Here is a 14575-nt window from a genome sequence, read left to right on the forward strand (position 1 = left end):
TACTTCACAAGTGCCTTCGAGATTTGGGAGGAACTCAAGATTCGATATCTTCGTAGTGATGGCCCTAGGGTTTTCTTGTTGGAAAAATCACTTAGTTCTATTTCTCAAGCGTCAAAGTTTGTCACTAAATATTTTAGTGAGTTTAAAACCCTAAGGGACGAATACATTAGCTACCACCCAATTCTAGTTTGTCGTTGTGGAAATCTTGAAGAATGTTCTTGTGAAATTTTGAAGAATCTAGCTAAGCGCTAACAAGTTGATTATGTAATGAAATTCTTGGTTGGTTTGCATGATTCTTATTCAACATTGCGTAATCAACTGCTGTTTCAATCTTCATTGCCTTCGATGAGCAAGGTCTTTTCCCTGTTACTGCAAGAAGAAAGTCAAAGGTCACTAACAAATATTGTTGGTATTTCCCTTGACTCACATGCCATGTTTGCTACACAACCTCAGAGGCAACATTCAACAAATGTTACCAAGTTTAAGAAACCAAGAGGCAAAATAGATGCAATATGTTCCCATTGTGGATATTCTGGTCACTTAGTAGATAAGTGCTTCTAACTCATTGGCCATCCCCCTAGCTGGAAGGGTCCTCTAGGCAAAAGATCCATTTCTGCCCAACCCGAAAATAGAACTTCATGATTACCTATTGCAAACAATGTTTCATCTTTGGAGCAGGATGCAAGTAATTGCAATACTATTTTCTCTTAAGAGTAAATTCAAAATTTAATTACTCTTGCCAATAGCTTGTCCAATTCAAACATCAACTCCACTCCAGTTGCTAATATTGCAACAACTTCAGGTATTTATCTACCCTATAATACAACATCTAATTCAAAGAATACTTTCACTTGGATTTTGGATACTGGGACAACATATCATATGATCTGTTGTCTTGATCTTTTTACCTTAATAAAAATGCCCACTGAACCTTGCAAAGTCCATCTTCTAAATGGCCAATCTGTTCCAGTTGTATTCACTGGAAATGTCATTTTTTTCACTTGACATAACACTGTATAATAAACTTTATGTTCCTACATTCAATATCAATCTTATTTTTGCTTCAAGATTGACAAAAGATAACTGACTTGGTCTACTCTTCTTCCAATCCAAATGTGTTTTGTAGGATCTCAACAAATGGAAAATGATTGGACTTGCTGAAGTCAAGTCAGGTTTATACCACTTACAACACATACCTGCTGCTACAAAAATTGAGAAGTCTAATTCGATCAGTTTACATTCTATTTCAATTTTTGCTAAAGCTTGTAATGCCACTTCTGATATACATCATCTTAGGTTAGGACATCTTCCAAATTCTAGAATAAAAGTCATCAATTCATTTGATTCTTTTGTAACAGCTTCAAATAATCATATATGTGAAGTGTAACAGCCCGCTAGACATTCAATTGTGAAATTTCTATTAACTTTAGGAACCTCGTGAAAACCCCATAAGTTTTCACGAATCCATTAATCGTATAGGTTTTTGTCTAACTACATAGTTAGTATTATTATTTACTATGGTATCAGAAGTGTGTTTTTGATTATTGGAGATAGTTAGAAGTGTCAAAATGTATTATGGCTTGTGCCATTAGACTCGGAGGGTTATTTAAAGTCTTATGGCACAATAACATTTTTTTCATATTTTCGGACAAAACGTCTGTTCAAAATTGTAGATATTATTGGATAAAAAGAAATATCTTGAGGTAATTTTCATAAATATTATTGGGTAAAAATATTTTGAGTTGCTTTTTATAGATATTATTAGATAAAAATATCTTAAATTGATTTTTTGTAGATATTATTGGATAGAATATTATGAGATAATCTTTTATAGATATTTTGGGTAGGAGAAAACTACACTCAACTCTCAACTCCAGCCTTATCATCTTCCTTATCTCGTCCATATGTAGCTCCAGCCATCACCTACAAACTTATCTTCATTTACACGTTCATTTAAAAGAATATCAAATACTTTCTCTCGAACAGCTTTTAGGAGTTCTTTTGCACGCCCATTTCGAAGCTTTTGTAAGTGTTTTATCATAAAGTCTCCTTCATATAAGTTGTTCATTTTTTAGTCTAATTTACATGGATATATTATTTTCCCCATTTGAAGATCATTTGGTCAGTCAAATATTATATAAACTATAGAAAGGTCATTCTGGGAGATAAATTGGAGAATATGTTATAGTTTGAAGTTTTTGACCAAGCTAATGGATAGATATTGGTCCGAAATTTTTATGGAGTATTGTTAACATGTATATGTGACTATTGGTTGAATATTTTTGCATGATTAAAGGTTTTGATGAAATATTTTTTTAGATTTAAAAACTTAGAAACTGGAAGAAGAAAAACAGTTTCTGTTTTGAGAAAGTTTAACTCTTTGGTGGTCTAAACCTATTCTAATGACTTTAATAATTTTATTGGAGGATCCTAAGTATCTTATATACATGTTATATTATTATTTTGAAGATATTTGATGTTAGTTTCAAAGATATGAAATTGTATGCAAAGGGATATTCAGATAAGCCAAAGTGTGAATATTCTTGGCTAAATTTATGTTTTGGTTAATTTCTAACCATGTGATCTTGAATTAGAAGCTTATATATGTTTTATGACATCTTTTTAAACCATGTGATGGTTTGGTTTGAAGGTCATATATTTATAAGTTATAGATCAAGAGATTTATCAAAACTAGTTGAGGAAAAAGTTTCTGTTTTTGGACTAAGTGTAAAACCAAAAACTCCAAATGTTATTTTGTGATTTTGGTGACTTTAGTTTGATGATTTAAAGCATGGTTGATATTAGGATGATATTATGAATATGTTAGAAGTAAGATTTGATTTTTGAAATTCTTGGAGATGTTTTGATTTAAGGTCAAAACTTGTGATTCAAGTGTTTGGATCTTTTTACAAAAAAGTTTGGTGTTAATTATTAGCTTTTTCTAAATGGATGTTTTAAGTATGGTTTTGAACTTAGGATTGGAAGATGTTTGTTGCAAAATTTTGGTTTAAGCATGAGTTTTGAAGTTGGAAGGAATTGCAACAAAAATCAAGGGAAATGGTCTATGGATGTTTCGGCCATAGTGTGTTCTTCATAGTTGTGTTTTGTTTTAAATTTTTCTGAGTTGATATTTAAGTTTAGGACAAAATTTACATGAGGAATGTAAATTTTGGAAACTTTTGGAATTAATATGCAAAATCCTTAAGCTATGGGTAAAACGGTCATTTTTCCACATGTAGAGAGTAAAATGAAAATTTTACTCTTTAAGTTAGTATTTTCCATATTTCAAATTATTAGTGATTTAGTTCTAACTTTTAGAATCACTAATTACAATTCCTCATGATCGCACTTGAAATTTTATAAGAAACGCGGAGATCGAGGTAAGTTAGCTTTTAACTTACTAGCAGTCTACTGTGTATGTGTGCTAAGTAAAGGAACTACAGTGTATGTATGTGTGTTATCATATATGTCATGCCATGCCAAGTTATCATGTAATTGTCTATTATACAGAATTTATTCTGTCATCAATTTTTTATCTGTTAGATAATATATTCTGTCATGTATTACTGTACCTTACAAGTACGTCATGCTAAGTATGTCATCTATTACATGTATGTCAAGTCATGTAATATTTACTGTTGCAAGTATATCATGTTAAATATGTTGTCTATTATATGTTATGCCATGTTACGAAATGTTTCTATCTCAAGTTGGTCATGTATTTCAAGCTATGTTCAAGTCACGTTATGTTACGTCAGGGCTTCAGTCATTTCGTATTCCAGTCACGTTTCATCTTGATTACTTATGTATGGGGTCACAGCAATTGTGGTGCATACACTACGTGAGATACAACAATTGTGACACGTAGAATACATGAGACCACAACAACTGTGGAGTATGTATTTAAGCAGTTAAATAATAAGTTTCCGTAGAATACATGGGGCCACAACAACTGTGGAGTATGTATTTACACGTAGAGTACATGGGGCCACAACAACTGTGGAGTATGTATTTTTCATGTTAAGTCAAGCTTGTGTAGAATATATGGGGCCACAACAACTGTGGAGTATGTATTTACACGTAAAATACATGGGGCCACAACAACTATGGAGTATGTATTTTTCATGTTAATTCAAGTTTCAAAGCAAGTTCATGCTAAGTTAAGTTTCAGATCAAGTTCATGTCAAGTCAAGTTCAGTTCATGTTTCAATTTAAGTTATGTCAATTATGCTATGTTGTAAGCCAAGTTATGCTTTAATTACTTATGAATTTGATTATGCATTTATGCTTTTACTGTCATCCATGCATTATTAGCTTGTGTGGAAGTTTTTTGTTAACTTACTGAGATTTGTAATCAAATCTCACTTTGGTAGTCCCAACTACCATTCCCCCCAAATGGTAGATCTTGTTACAGGACCTGAAGGAGAATTATGAGCTGATCAACTAGACACAGTTGACTAAGCGACGGTGCGACATAAATGTTAATATAGTAATTAACGTAAATTACTACTTGTACGATTAAGTTGCATCTCTAGTACTTTTTGGATCATAACCATTTTGGACTAGTGTTGTGATCTTAGTTGTTCAATGGATTTTTATGTATGAAGTATGTTTTAAACATTTGAGATATTTTCAATTTGGTGCATAGTATTGTTAAAGAAAAAATTTATCCGCTACGAATATTGCATATTGTTAGATGCATGTTAGGAATATTGCATCTTATATGTCATGAATGGGGGCAGGTAACCTTGTGTTGCATGTCTCGACGCTTCAAATGTCCGTTCGATCCCAAACGGAATTTGGGGGCGTCACATGAAGTATGTCCATTAGCCAAGCAAAAGAAACTTCCATTTTCTGCGTCAACTACTCTTTCCAATAAAGCTTTTTAGTTGGTGCACTTTGACATTTGGGGCCTTTTTTCTACAACATCTTATTATGGCTATTCCTATTTCCTTACCGTTGTAGATGATTATTCAAGATTTATTTGGTTATATATTATGAAATCTAAATCAGATACTCGAGTTTTGATTAACAATTTCATTTCCTATGTTCAAAATCAATTTAATACACAAGTTCAAATCATTTAGACTGAGAATGGTCAAGAGTTCAATATGCCAGATTTCTATAAAAAATATAGTATCATACATCAATCATCTTGTGTAGAAACTCCTCAACATAATGGTAGAGTTGAAAGAAAGCATCAACATCTACTCAATGTTGCAAGAGCTTTCCTATTTTAGTCAAAATTACCCTTAACATACTGGTCTGACTGTGTGTTAATTGCCACACATATAATCAATATAACTCCTTCATTGATTCTTAATAATCAAACACCATACTTTCTACTGTTTCAAACTTTACCAGACTACAATTACTTCAAAGTATTGGTTGCTTATGCTTTGAAAATACTCTTACCAATCATTGAGGTAAATTCCATCCTAGAGTTGTCAAATGTATTTTCCCAGGCTCTCCGCCTAACATTAAAGGATACAAAGTTCTAGACGTAAACACTCTAAAAATATTGGTATCCAGAAATGTTACTTTCTATGAATAAGTTTTTCCATCTATCCTGATAGTGATCATACACTTTATGTCGTTCCAAATTTTCCTCAAGTATATGATCATACAATACCAAATAATTCTTCTCACAATTTTGATGTCATTGATTTTGTCATAATCGATTCTAATACTTCACATACTGACTTTACAAATTTGAGAAGGTCTGAAAGAATTAGACATGCACCCACTTATTTGCATGATTACTATTGTGGCAACTTGACTCACAAACATTCAGCTGCACAATCATCTCCTAGTTGTTCTTCTGGTAAGCCTTACTTAATCTTTTTCTTTCTTTCTAATTCCAAATTGTCTGATAAACACAAAACCTTTGTATCTGCTGTTTCCACTATATCTGGACCCAAAACCTTTAAACAAACCATCTCTCAACCTAAATGGAAATATGCTATGGCAGAAGAAATAAAAACTCTTAAAATTAACAAAACTTGGGATCTTGCTATCTTACCTCCAAAAAAATTACCATAGGATGCAAATGGGTTTACTGTGTTAAGTTCAAAGCTGGTGGTAGTGTTGAGAGATACAAAGTTAGATTAGTAGCTAAGGGATATACTCAATAAGAGGGACTAGGTTTTTTTGATACCTATTCTCCTGTAGCTAAAATGACAACAGTTAGAGTGCTGTTAGTTGTGGCAACAATAAAGGGTTGGTATTTACATCAACTTGATGTAAATAATGCTTTCTTGCATGGAGAATTAAATGAGGAAGTCTATATGCAATTACCACTTGGTTTTGCTTCTCCTAATGACCCATGAGTTTGCAAACTTAAAAAGAGTTTGTATGAATTAAAACAAGTTTCAAGACAATGGTTCTCAAAACTGTCAGCCTCATTAATCCAGTTTGGGTTCATTCAAGGTAAATCAAATTCTTCACTCTTCACTAAGCAGACTTCAGACAGCATGATGGTTCTATTAATCTATGTTGATGATGTGATCTTAGCATCCAATAACCTTGAGCAGATTGCTATTGTCAAAAAGTATTTGTATGATTCATTCACAATTAAAGATTTGGGTGAATTAAAATATTTTTTGGGCATTGAGGTAGCAAGATCAAAGAAAGGTATTGCCTTATGTCAAAGGAAGTATGATCTCGATATACCACAAGATAGTTGATTTTCTACTTCCAAACCAGTGGCATTTCCCATGGAATCTAACCTCAACTTGAGTGTACATGATTCTTCTCAACTCTTAATTGATGTTGTTGCCTATAGGAGGCTTGTAGGTCGACTTCTATATCTAACCATTACCAAGCCTGATCTGGCATACTCAATCCAAGCTTTGAGTCAATTCATGGCTAATCCTAGTACATTACATCTTCAAGCAGCTAAAAGAGTACTTAGGCACATTAAAACCACACCTGGACATGGTATTTTCTTGGCTGCAGCATCACCATTGCATTTGAAAGCATACTCAAACAGTGATTGGGGGGCTGTCTCGACTTAAGGAGAAGTATCATAGGTTTTACAGTTTTTATTGGTGACTCACTCATCTCATGGAAGTCAAAGAAACAACCTACAATGAGTAGGTCTTCTGCTAAGTCAGAATATAGAGTTTTAGCCTCTACTACATGTGAGCTCCAATGGTTGGTATACCTTCTAACTGATCTAAACATCCAGAATACCCAAGCTGCTTTGCTTTATACAGACAGTAAGCCAATAGCTGCAATTGCCTATAATCCTGTTCACCCTGAAAGAACAAAACATATTCAACTTGATTGCCACATTGTTTGAGAGAAATTACAAGAGGGTCTCATCAACATCATACATTGTAACATCCGATCCCAAAAGTATGATTTATTATGATTATTATTATTATTATTATTATTATTATTATTAGATATGTTTTGAGGTAGTAATTTAGTTTTGAATAAGATTCATCTTGATAACTATAAGCCCCTTTTTATTCTCTGTTTGATTTCCTAATCAGAAAACTATTTTTTTTAAAACACTTCAAAACTCTTATCCTATCGATTTTTCTCTCCTCGTAGGAGTAGTTTTCCAAAGTTTAGTTGAATTCAAATTCTCAACTCTAGACTTTATCCAATTTTCTCCTCAAGACTCATGGCATCTCCCACTCCCTCATCTATAAAACCCACAAGATCCTCAGAAGGAAAAAACAGAAAACATTTTACACACCAGCCCAGGGTAACTGTCTCTGTAACCAAGAAAACCACTTTCACAAACAACCAACTCGCCAGAAATAGTCACAAAAAGTGCCGACCAGCCCAATCCCGTCTCACCCACTCCCTCAGAAATTGCTGGCCAGCTTGTGCCTCCGTGACCAGCACCCAGACCCATTAGCACCTTGATTCTCCTTCTCTTGGTAAGTTGCCTTTCCATCGCACGATTCTCCTCTACAGTAGCTGTTTCTTCCCTTTTTATTTGCTTTGTTTATTTCTTTCCCAAAAATACCCATACCCATTAGGATGTTTTCCCTTAATGCCCCTGAAACCCCTTGTTTTGTAGACTTTCGTAAATCCTCCTGAAGGAACTTTTGGAAAAGTTACTTCTTTACCCTCAAATAACTATGTTGGCTTATTTTTTAAACCTGATACGTGGACTAATTTCCTTGTGGGCTGGGCTTGAGGTTAGTTAGACATGTATCATTGAGATGGACTTGTGTTTTAAATTGGGCTTTACTTTATTACATTTCAGCAACTGTTTTAGTGATTTTATTGGGCTGGTTATATTTTCAGAAGAAACTTCACTTTTACATGGGCTTTATCTACTTAAATAAATATATTAGTCATAGACTTGTTTTTATAGAAAATATTTAAGGGCTTTTAAGTATATTTTAAAGTATTCTTTTATATTGTTTCAGCTTATCATTTTGGTTAATTTTTCAATTAATCTTTAACTAGATTTTTATAAAATTATTAAGATATACATTTACACAAAATATTAAGTAATATGATATGGGTTTTAAATATTATTATTTTATGAAATCTTTGTATAAGTGAATATTTATTGAGTTATCTCTTTGGTATTATGTTTAAGTATTTAGAATGCTACGACATTTTTTTTAGAAAAGTTTAGTAACGTCTAGTGCCTCGTATAGGTCACGAGTTACGACGTGAGATTGTGAAAACAACGCTAAGAGGTAATTAGTATGATCATATAATTGCATGTGTACTATAAATTTTCTAATGGTGTATGAAAATATGATGTTGTCTACACTAGGCTACAAGCTAAGTCAAGGTTAGATTCCTTTCATGATCTTTGATGAATTATGACATTATGCTTGTATGAATGAATTTGTTGTTTGATGGAGTGAATGATTCTAAATCACATGGAAGCTATGAAATGTTCATGTAGTAATTTAAGTCAAGTATGTCATGTAATAAAATAACCAGTTTATGTATGCCATGTTCATGTAGTACCTAGATCATGTATGTCAGGTTCATGTAGTGATTAAATCTTATATGCTATGTAATATCATGAAGTATTTAGATCAAGTATATTAGGTAAAGTTCATATAGAATTCAGATCATGTATGCCATGAAATGTTTATATTTAGATCATATTAGGCCACGTACAAAGATATGCCATGATATGTTATGCCATATACAAAGATATGCCATGTCATGCTATACCATTTGCAAGTATATGCCATGCTAGAAAAGCTCATGATATTAAATAAGTTCTCATGCATTAAGAAAGATAAAATATTTAAGGGTGATATGGACCTAAGCGTATTTACCACAAGTTATGATAAGACGGTGCCACGGATTTAAGCGTGATTCATCATATGTTAAGTGAAACACGAACCCAAACGATTTTCACTTCAAGTTATGTTAAGGATGACACGGATCTAAGCGTGTTCATCACAAGTTATATTAAGGATGACATAGACCCAAACGTGTTCATGACAAGATATGTTAAGGACACGGACCTAAGTGTGTTCATCACAAGTTATGTTAAGGATGACACGGACCCAAGTGTGTTCACCACAAGTTATATTATGTAGTGCCAAAGACTCAAGCGTGGTTCACCTTATGTTAAATAAAACACAGACTCAAACGTGCTTCACTCTATGTTATGACAAGTTATGGGATGCCACGGACTCAAGCGTGGTTCACCATATAATAAGTGAAAAACAAGATAAACAAGTAATTTATGTATTCATGTTTATATGTTTGCTTTGATTATGTATGTTTTTGCTCATGTTGATGATGAATAGATATGCTATGAAAATCTGTGAATGATATATGTTTGTTTGAAGAGTCTTTCAAAAATTAAGTCTTGTTAAGTTATATTTTACAGTATGATGTACTATTTATTGAGTATTCGACTCATTTTTGTTTGTTTGTTTGTTTCTTTGTTCTCTTTTATGTTTAAATGTCACAAATGATGGTTGTAAGGATGTAAAGCTGGAGGACCAGGTGTAGATCTAGTGCAATGACTTAATTCTTTTATGTTTTTTTTTTTTTTGGATAAAAAGTCACTCGTAGAGTTAGTTAATGTTTTTATTTTACATTTTCAGTTTTAAGTTTTCAAAAATAGTTATGTTCAGTTTAATTAATGTTTTTAGTAAATGCGATATTTTAGGATATGAACCTCTTTATTGGGTAATTTGTTATGTACGTTAGTGACATCTTTATCCTACGATAATGGGGTGTTACATACATATTCCTTGAAGCATCAGATAGTAGATATCCTCACTAAAGCCCTTGGATATCTGAATTTTCAGTACCTCATTAGCAAGATGGGAATGATAAATATTCATTCCCATCTTTAGGGGAGGGGAGGGGGGGGGGGGGGGGGGAGCGGGGTTGGAATATAGAAAACCACGTTAAGGAATTGGAAAGGAAATCCCGAGAAGCCAAACAAGGGACTTTATTAATTCCTCCAGTTTAATGGTTAAGTTAGTTAGCCTTATAATAACTTGATTGTATCTTAAGTTGTGGGGAGGGGGGTTGGAATATAGAAAACCACGTTAAGGAATTGGAAAGGAAATCCCGAGAAGCCAAACAAAGGACTTTATTAATTCCTAATCCAGTTTAATGGTTAAGTTAGTTAGCCTTAGAATAACTTACTTGATTGTATCTTAAGTTGTATAAATAGGATAATTTGTATAGTTTTATTTCTTGAAAATGTCATTTTTCATTCGGCTAATGAGAATAAGCAAAGTTCTCTCTTCCATATCCCCTGTTTTTCAATTCACAATTCTTAGCAATTTTACACAAGCCTAAATACCAATCAAGCACAACAAGTGGGAACTTCAATAATACTACACGACAAGCGAAATCTACAAACCAAACATGAGAAAGTTTCTTCATTCTATGCCTTCTTAATTGCAACAGATCTAGCTTTCAGATTTAGAAAGATCGCCCTGAAGTTAACACGCAGAAAAAGGACTGAGTCAGTGCTAACTACTAAATATTCCAGACATTATTAAATACATTGGGTAATAAGAGAATACTTGTATGATGTTATATGCATGTATATATGCGTATGCATACTATAATACTACCAACTTAAACAATGCATGATAATTACTACAATAATTTTTTTTTCCTAATGATGAAGACCAGAAGCCACGCGCTTGGTCGTTCCCAGCAGTGATATCGTATTGAAACATTTGCTTCACATTTTTTGTCATGCCAGTAGGAACCTGAAGGAAACAGCAGAATTTCAAATGTTTGCCATGTGACAACCAATTGGTATTCCCTCGAGTTTTAATCCCACTTCTTGGCCCTTCCATTTTGATTTCATCTATTGGTATCCCTACATAGGACAACCAACAAGAAGAAGATAATGAAACTGAAAGGTAACTGGCATGAATTGCACGAACAGACTCACTACTTGGAAGTCTCAAGGTACACCTGAGTAGTTGCTGCAGGCAGATGACACCTAAAAGGTATTCCTGAGTCAACTTTACCAGTCTTTGTCAAGCCCTTCGGGGATAGGGGGGATAGTCTCTACCTGACCAAGTAAAAAATCAAAGGGTGAAGAAGGTAAAGATTGGGAAGGTTATGAACAAGCTAAGCTCAGGGCAGGTCTTGGTTATGTGAGAATTAGGGAGAAATTAACCAAATGTGACGGGGGCTTGTGCACCCCAAGATTAGTCAAGACTTTGTTCTCGGACACCTAGTGCTAATAAAAAAAGAAGAAGAAGAGAAATTAATCAAATGTGAAGTGGAATGATGTAGTTGGCCTCGAGATTTCCAAACAAGCATGGCAAAAGGCTGTCATACTGCCTGGTAAGTTTTAAGTAGCAACTATTCCAAGGCTATTGCAGCATAGGAAGACTCAGTTTTCTTCCAAATGGGTGGGAAAAATGAAAAGCTAGTCTCGAATATCCTCCAAATGGCTCATGATGATGCTCCTTATGATTTAGATCTGGCCATAGGTGTTCCTTATGAATTGAAGAATTTCTTATATATCCTTCAGTTCCAGATCTTCCCCCAGTACAAGGAATATGTGCTTGTTCACAGCAGTAAATTCTAGCAATAATGCTCTGGCTCTTCTAATTAGGAAATTGTAGCATTTATCAAGCATTATTTACATAAATGACCATGTACAACATGGTTGTTGTAAGCAGGCTTCCTTCAAGCTTTGGTAAAAACTTTCTAATACATGCAATTAACCTATCACGTTCTTTCTTCAGCCCATTCTGGAACTCATCAAGTCCAGAATTAAGATGCCTCTAAAGTTATGTGTTGTGATAATCTATTGGCACTTCTGAAGTTCAAGGGTATATACTAATCATTTACATGACTGTTCATTCTTGCACACAAGTTTAAGATGGAAAATAATTAATAAAAGCAGGTGAAATTAAAAGATTACAATCATACCAGCACGAGGCAACAAAGCTGTGGAATATAACACGGAATTGCAAAGGCATGTACTGGTAATTCACCCAACCAACTATAGGCCAAAACTGCAAGCCAAAAATGTCAGAGCTGCCAATTTAACAAGTAGGCTTGCATGTCAAACAATAATACTCATCATACCTTCCATGCTGTTAACTGAACAGAGGGGTAGTCCTTTCTAACTTTATGCTTGACTAAACCCCATGGTCTTCCTGCAATATGAGACTATAGGATTACTTTTGTCTTTAAGAAGGTGTTTCTTGACATAGAATTCTGATGGAAAAAGCATTAATTCTAGATGGAGTGTTATTCTGTGAACTGGCTAAGGATAAAATAAAAAAAAATAAAAAAATCAAGTTGTAGCTTATTCTCCAGTCATTGAGTGGCTTCTCTTATTAGAGTGCAAAAAGGGAAAAAAACCCAAATCCGACCAAGCCACATACACAGAGAACATATTTACCTTCAATCACAACTATGCTTTGGAAGCATAAATATGTATCTTTTTAATTTTTCTTCTTTTATGCGGTCCATGATAACATAAGCAAGAACATCATTTCCACATCTTGCAATATTATATTTCATGAACTGACAAATATTTAATCCATTGTATGTAAAGACAGTAAAGCTCAATCGATAAGACAGAAGTAAACATTAGGAACTAAGCAAGCCGTGGCAGAAATGACTTCGTCAATGCACATACCTTCTACTACCAAACCATAATAGATCATAAAGAAAAGGTTGTTCCACGGAGAGGAAGTTAACTGTTCCAATAACACCTAATAATAGAACGCCATCCATCAATACTTAATCACATATTTGCATATAGCCTAGAACAGAACAAAAGGCCCATCTAAATGAGTTCAAAATCTCTTGAATCAAGTACAAGAACATAAATTAATCGGCTAACAAAGCATATGAACTGTAGAAACATAGTACCTTCTTCACAACAGTTTTGTTGCCCTTCTTCCCTTTGAAAATTTTATCCATCAACTTGTGGAGGAAATGCCCGAAAGGCCCAGCGTATGCAAACCCATAGAGCTGGCAAAACAATTTAATTTTTCAATTAGCAGAGACAAGTACAACATGTGGCTAACAATTTATGGAAAAAGACTACGAACTCAAGAAACTCCATATTTATAGACTCTTCCATAGTTTGTATGATCAAAAGCAAAGGCCTTAACTGGGCCTATATGACTGATACAGCTATTTGAATGGTCTCCTGATTTTATCAATTCAGGGAAAAGAAAACAACATAAAAACAGGAATAAAATTTGTTTTTTTCTCGTTCAGCAGATTGAGGTTAAGAGTTTGATCCATTCCACACGAAAGTAAACAAATTAAAGAATGTGCAAACAGAGTTTGCGTACCATGACAAGAAGTAATCTTTTCAGTTGAAGCTTCTTGATCCCAGAAATCTTTTGGGCGACTGTATCACTACACCCAGCTAAAAATCCAGCTGTAATTGCCTAGCAACCCAAAAAGTTCAAGCAAAAAACAACTATGAAGTATCATCTTTAACCGAAATAAATAAAAAAAGGCACAAATGAATGCTGAACAACAGGTAAAAAAAATAGAAAAAGATGTTAAAGAGCGTGGTGTAGTTAAACGAATGGTATTCAATCATGAATGAAAGAAACCTTGGTTCTGAGAGGGTGAAGCTGAAGCTGCAGGAGATATTTCCTCCAAGCCTCGTCGACAATGTCAGACATGGTATGTGATCAACGTCTCAACCCAACCCTTTACTCTGTCACTCTGCGTCTCACAGGATATACGGGTTAATAGATAAGAGACAGAGATCGAGCAAGAGAATGCGAGCATTGACTGAGCACAGAAATGGAAATGGGATTTGTAGAAAATTTGAAAGGCCGACTGGGGTTAGGTGAAGTTATAGAGTCGCAAAGTCGTACTTTAAAAAAAGGTTGCAAAGCGAAGACCTCAACACGAGAGAGTCGCGGAGACGCGCAGAGAGAGAAGGTGGGGGATTTGAAGGAGTTAGTATTTTGTGGGCTTCGGAATCAATGATTTTTGGAACTGGGCTTTTGGGTTGGGTTGAGGCCTGAGGGAGAAGAGAGTAGGTTTAATTCCCAGACTGGTTCCTGATTTGAAAATGATAATTTTTTTTAATGAGTAATATTACGTATAATAGTAGAGTTTTCAAGTATCGTATAGTTATTTTAAAAAAAAATAT

The 14575-nt window shown here is 34.1% G+C and overlaps 1 protein-coding gene across 3 annotated transcripts; it reads right to left on the reverse strand.

The window, feature by feature from the left end:
- Positions 1-10693: 10693 nt before the first annotated feature.
- On the reverse strand, positions 10694-14340 carry LOC122276736 (peroxisomal membrane protein PMP22-like). 3 transcript variants are annotated; one of them, XR_006228933.1, is made up of 8 exons: positions 14025-14340; positions 13755-13853; positions 13324-13425; positions 13088-13163; positions 12529-12599; positions 12370-12455; positions 11398-11497; positions 10822-11299 (listed from the first exon to the last, which is right to left on the reverse strand). XR_006228933.1 is itself a non-coding variant. In XM_043086649.1 (7 exons), the coding sequence occupies exons 1-7, from the start codon at positions 14094-14096 to the stop codon at positions 10853-10855; spliced, it is 558 nt and encodes a 185-aa protein (XP_042942583.1). In that variant the 5' UTR covers positions 14097-14339; the 3' UTR covers positions 10694-10852. The 3 variants fall into 3 exon arrangements, 2 of the variants coding, with proteins under 2 accessions (XP_042942583.1, XP_042942587.1); XM_043086649.1 differs by lacking the exon at positions 11398-11497 and having other exon boundaries at positions 10694-10904; positions 14025-14339; XM_043086653.1 differs by having other exon boundaries at positions 10822-11497.
- Positions 14341-14575: the final 235 nt, after the last annotated feature.

Source organism: Carya illinoinensis, chromosome 1 (genome assembly GCF_018687715.1).
Source record: "Carya illinoinensis cultivar Pawnee chromosome 1, C.illinoinensisPawnee_v1, whole genome shotgun sequence".
Classification (NCBI taxonomy): Eukaryota; Viridiplantae; Streptophyta; class Magnoliopsida; order Fagales; family Juglandaceae; genus Carya; species Carya illinoinensis.

What these genes read in the sequence shown, in the direction of transcription:
- LOC122276736 (XM_043086649.1), bottom strand. Translation starts at nt 14,096, where the DNA reads ATGTCTGACATTGTCGACGAGGCTTGGAGGAAATATCTCCTGCAGCTT. An exon ending in ACAAAACTGTTGTGAAGAAG is followed by an intron (nt 13,164 to 13,323) that starts GTACTATGTTTC and finishes TTCTATTATTAG; the next exon opens with GTGTTATTGGAACAGTTAAC. An exon ending in AGCTTTGTTGCCTCGTGCTG is followed by an intron (nt 10,905 to 12,369) that starts GTATGATTGTAA and finishes TGTTAACTTCAG; the next exon opens with GGCGATCTTTCTAAATCTGA.